The 3686-nt window shown below is 36.3% G+C and overlaps 1 protein-coding gene across 1 annotated transcript; it reads right to left on the bottom strand.

The window, feature by feature from the left end:
* Positions 1 to 407: 407 nt before the first annotated feature.
* LOC143925364 (olfactory receptor 8G17-like) lies at positions 408 to 3105 on the bottom strand. Its single transcript, XM_077449931.1, has one exon. It carries the CDS (start codon positions 2843 to 2845, stop codon positions 1895 to 1897), a length of 951 nt encoding a protein of 316 aa, XP_077306057.1. The 5' UTR covers positions 2846 to 3105; the 3' UTR covers positions 408 to 1894.
* Positions 3106 to 3686: the final 581 nt, after the last annotated feature.

Raw genomic sequence — 3686 nt, 5'->3', positions numbered from 1 at the left:
CTTATTGCGATTTTTTTTACCAAAAATATGTAGAAGAATACGTATCGACCTAAACTGAGGGAAATTTTTTTTTTATATATATATTTTTTGGGGGATATTTATTATAACAAAAAGTAAAAAATAATGCGTTTTTTTCAAAATTGTTGCTCTATTTTTGTTTATAGCGCAAAAAATAAAAACCGCAGGGGTGATAAAATACCACCAAAAGAAAGCTCTATTTGTGGGAAAAAATTATGTCAATTTTGTTTGGGAGCCACGTCGCACGACCACGCAATTGTCAGTTAAAGCGACGCAGTGCCGAATCGCAAAAAGTGTTCTGGTCTTTGACCAGCAAAATGGTCCGGTCTGCAAGTGGTTAATAGCCGGATTGCAATGTACATAGACACTAAGATAATCACAGAAAAATTCCAAAACTGCTTGTACCAATAGATTACATATATGTATATATACTGAATATATAATGGATTCATTTCAATAATTACTTTCTCCCTGTAGACAAAATAACCAATAATAACTATCAGACAATAGTCTACATTTTACCGAATTCAACTTTTATTCTACTAAGGCCCAAGAACGGAAAAATAATTAAAAAAGGAACAAAAATAAAAAAGGCGAGTGGTTAAACTGTCCAAGAATATTGGCTTTTCTTCCCCTGGGTAAATAAACGTTGTCCTCTTCACAGTCCCATATTTGTGGTCTCTTAAGTTCTAATAAATACAGAGATTTTTTTTTGTTTTTTAACGTTAATCCTGTTTATATAAAAATAAACTGTCTTCTTGAAATTCCTTCAGCTTATTTAAGGCTTCCCTGCCATCCAGGTTTATTTATTGGGAGTCAATAGTGCCTCATTATCTCAACAAACAGTCCTTCTAATGCCTTGTACACGCGGTCGGAAATTTCCGATGGGAAAAGTCTGATCGGATTATGTTGTCGAAAAATCCCATCGTGTGTGGGCCCTACAGGCAAAAAAATTTGAGAGCAGGACCTAAAATTTTCTGACAACAAAATATGATCTGTTTTTTTCCGATCACGTGTATAGAATTCCGACGCACAAAGTGCCACGCATGCTCAGAATAAATTTGGAGTCGAAAGCTATTGGCTACTGGCCTCTACATAGTCCCGTTGTATGTTTTGTACCTCACCTCATTTGGAACGATTTTCTGACAACTTTGTGCGACCGTGTGTAAGCAACACAAGTTTCGGACAAAATCCGTCTGAAAAAATCAGACGGATTTTGTGGTTGAAATGTCCGACCGTGTGTACAGGGCATATAATGCATTGTATCGTTAATTAATAGAGGAGTCCACAAAAACCTAGCTATGATAAAATACAATTTTTCCCTTCACAGAAATTCTAAGCCCTTGTACATACGGTCGGAGATTTCGACAACCAAATCCGTCGGATTAATTCCAGAAGAGGTCCGGAAAGTGATGTTGCATACACACGGTCGGACTAAGTTGTCGGAAAATCCGATTGTACATAACATGATGACGTTATTTCATTATGACGGGACTACGTTCAGGCTAGTAGCCAGCTTTGGCCTAGGAATTTGATCTGAGCATGCGTGGCACTTTGTCCATCGGAGTAGGCTACACATGATCGGAGTATGTCCTATCGGAGCATTTTGTCGGAAAATTTTACCGACAAGTTGGAAAAGTTGGTCCGTCAGATATTCCGACGGAAACAGTCCAATGCAGACCACAAACAGTCGGAATATGCGACAAAACGGTCCGATAGGAAACATTCCGACGGAATCTCCGACCGTGTGTACAAGGGCTAACAATTGTGAGGGAGGCATTTTAGCTTCATGGGAATGGACATTAAAAGTAAAAAAGGCCTATTGATACATTGTAAAGCACACATCTTTCAACTTTTTTTCTCTCTGGATGGGGGTTTAGCTTAGATAATTATTGGATTGTAGTGGGAAGATTTTCTTAAATTGTTTTTGAAAAGCTGTTCTAAAGTCCTGGTTCCTCAAACTGTAAATCAGAGGATTGAGTAGAGGGACAATTGCTGTGTAAAAGACAGAGGCCACTTTCACAACACCAGAATGATGATTTGCACTTGGTTGAAAATAATTAAACATAACAGAGGAATAAAATATGAAGACCACTGTCAGGTGAGAGGTACATGTAGAAAAAACTTTGCTCCTTTTTCCTTTAACTTGCATTTTAAGGACAGTTTTAAATATAGAGACATAGGGTAAAAAGGTCAGTATAAGAGGCCCAACTCCAAGAAAGGCACCCAAGATAAAGATGAGCAGAATGTTGATGTAGGCTCCGCTGCATGAGATCTGAAACAACTGTGGGAGGTCACAAAAGAAACTTTCTATAACATCTATTTCACAATATGTTAACCTTAAGGCAGAAAGTGTGTGAACTAAAGCATTAGTAAAGCCAAGACCCCATACAATGGAGGCCAACTGCACACATACCTTCAAACTCATAATCTGTATGTACTGTAATGGCTTGCAAATGGCAGTATATCTATCATAGGACATGACAGTCAAAAGAAAAATCTCAGACGTGGCAAAGAATAAAAAGAAGAAGACTTGGGTTATACAACCTGTAATTGTAATCCTTCTTTTCTTGGTGTGAAGGTCAAATAACATTTTTGGGACAGTGACTGAAGAACAACAGAGGTCCAAACTGGCTAGATTTCCAAGGAAGAAATACATAGGAACATGGAGGTGAGAGTTGGTGACTATGAGGGAGATGATCAGACAATTCCAGATTATTGTCAGAAGGTAGATGAGAAGGAAGAAGAGAAAAAGAGGGAGCTGAAGAGCTGGAAGGTCCGACAAACCAGAAAGAAACAATACCTTCACAATTGTCTCATTCCCCATTGTAATATTTTTACTAATTTTTTCCAAAACAATAAAAAGGACACACTTAAAAGAAAATATGTCTTTTTTTTCACTTTAGTTTATGAGATCAAATTTTAGTATAGAATACATGAGCCAAATTCTATGAATAATTCTTCCAAAAATTGTGATCATGGGCAACTTATCAGGTCTATCAGATATGCAACCCAGTAGGTCATCTGAAGAAGCTCATATGGCATACAATGGTTTTAGCACTGTCCACCTGCAACAGGAATTGATGTTACTACCCTGTTTGTTCAAGATCCAAATTAGGTTCCAATCTTTTGATTAAAATACCCCTAACACCTATATAGGACACTTATTATGTCTGTTGAATAATATATTTCTCCTATCTCACCACAAAGCTGAAGTGGCATCCAGAAAAATAAATATTTGGCATTTGAGATAAAGACCCAAAACCATCAATCTACAAATAACATTTAAAGTAACTTAACGTTCAGCTCTCTAGGTGTGCTAAAGAACTCTTCAGAAAGCATCAATAATTATTTAGTGATGTTTGATGAATCTATGAAGATGTCTTAATACTTCTAAATGTGACTTAGACAGATGCCTCCACAGAGATCAAGAAATATAGTTACAAACTATTGTAACAGGCGGACATTTTTAAATGTTTAATCATTTCGACAATTCAGATAAAAAATATACACTCAATTAGAACTTATTTGTATTGTATAAATATTTAGTTCATTAAATAAATAATAAAATAGCCAACCTAAGGAACATGCTATAATGCTTTGTCAATTCCCTCATATAAGTCACTTAATAGATTTTTTTAATTTATGTTGCCAAGAATCAGAGACAC

Source organism: Lithobates pipiens, unplaced genomic scaffold (genome assembly GCF_037356315.1).
Source record: "Lithobates pipiens isolate NorthernLeopardFrog02 unplaced genomic scaffold, aLitPip1_a1.2 Scaffold_22, whole genome shotgun sequence".
NCBI lineage: Eukaryota > Metazoa > Chordata > Amphibia > Anura > Ranidae > Lithobates > Lithobates pipiens.
This window is presented reverse-complemented; position numbering and strand designations above follow the sequence as displayed.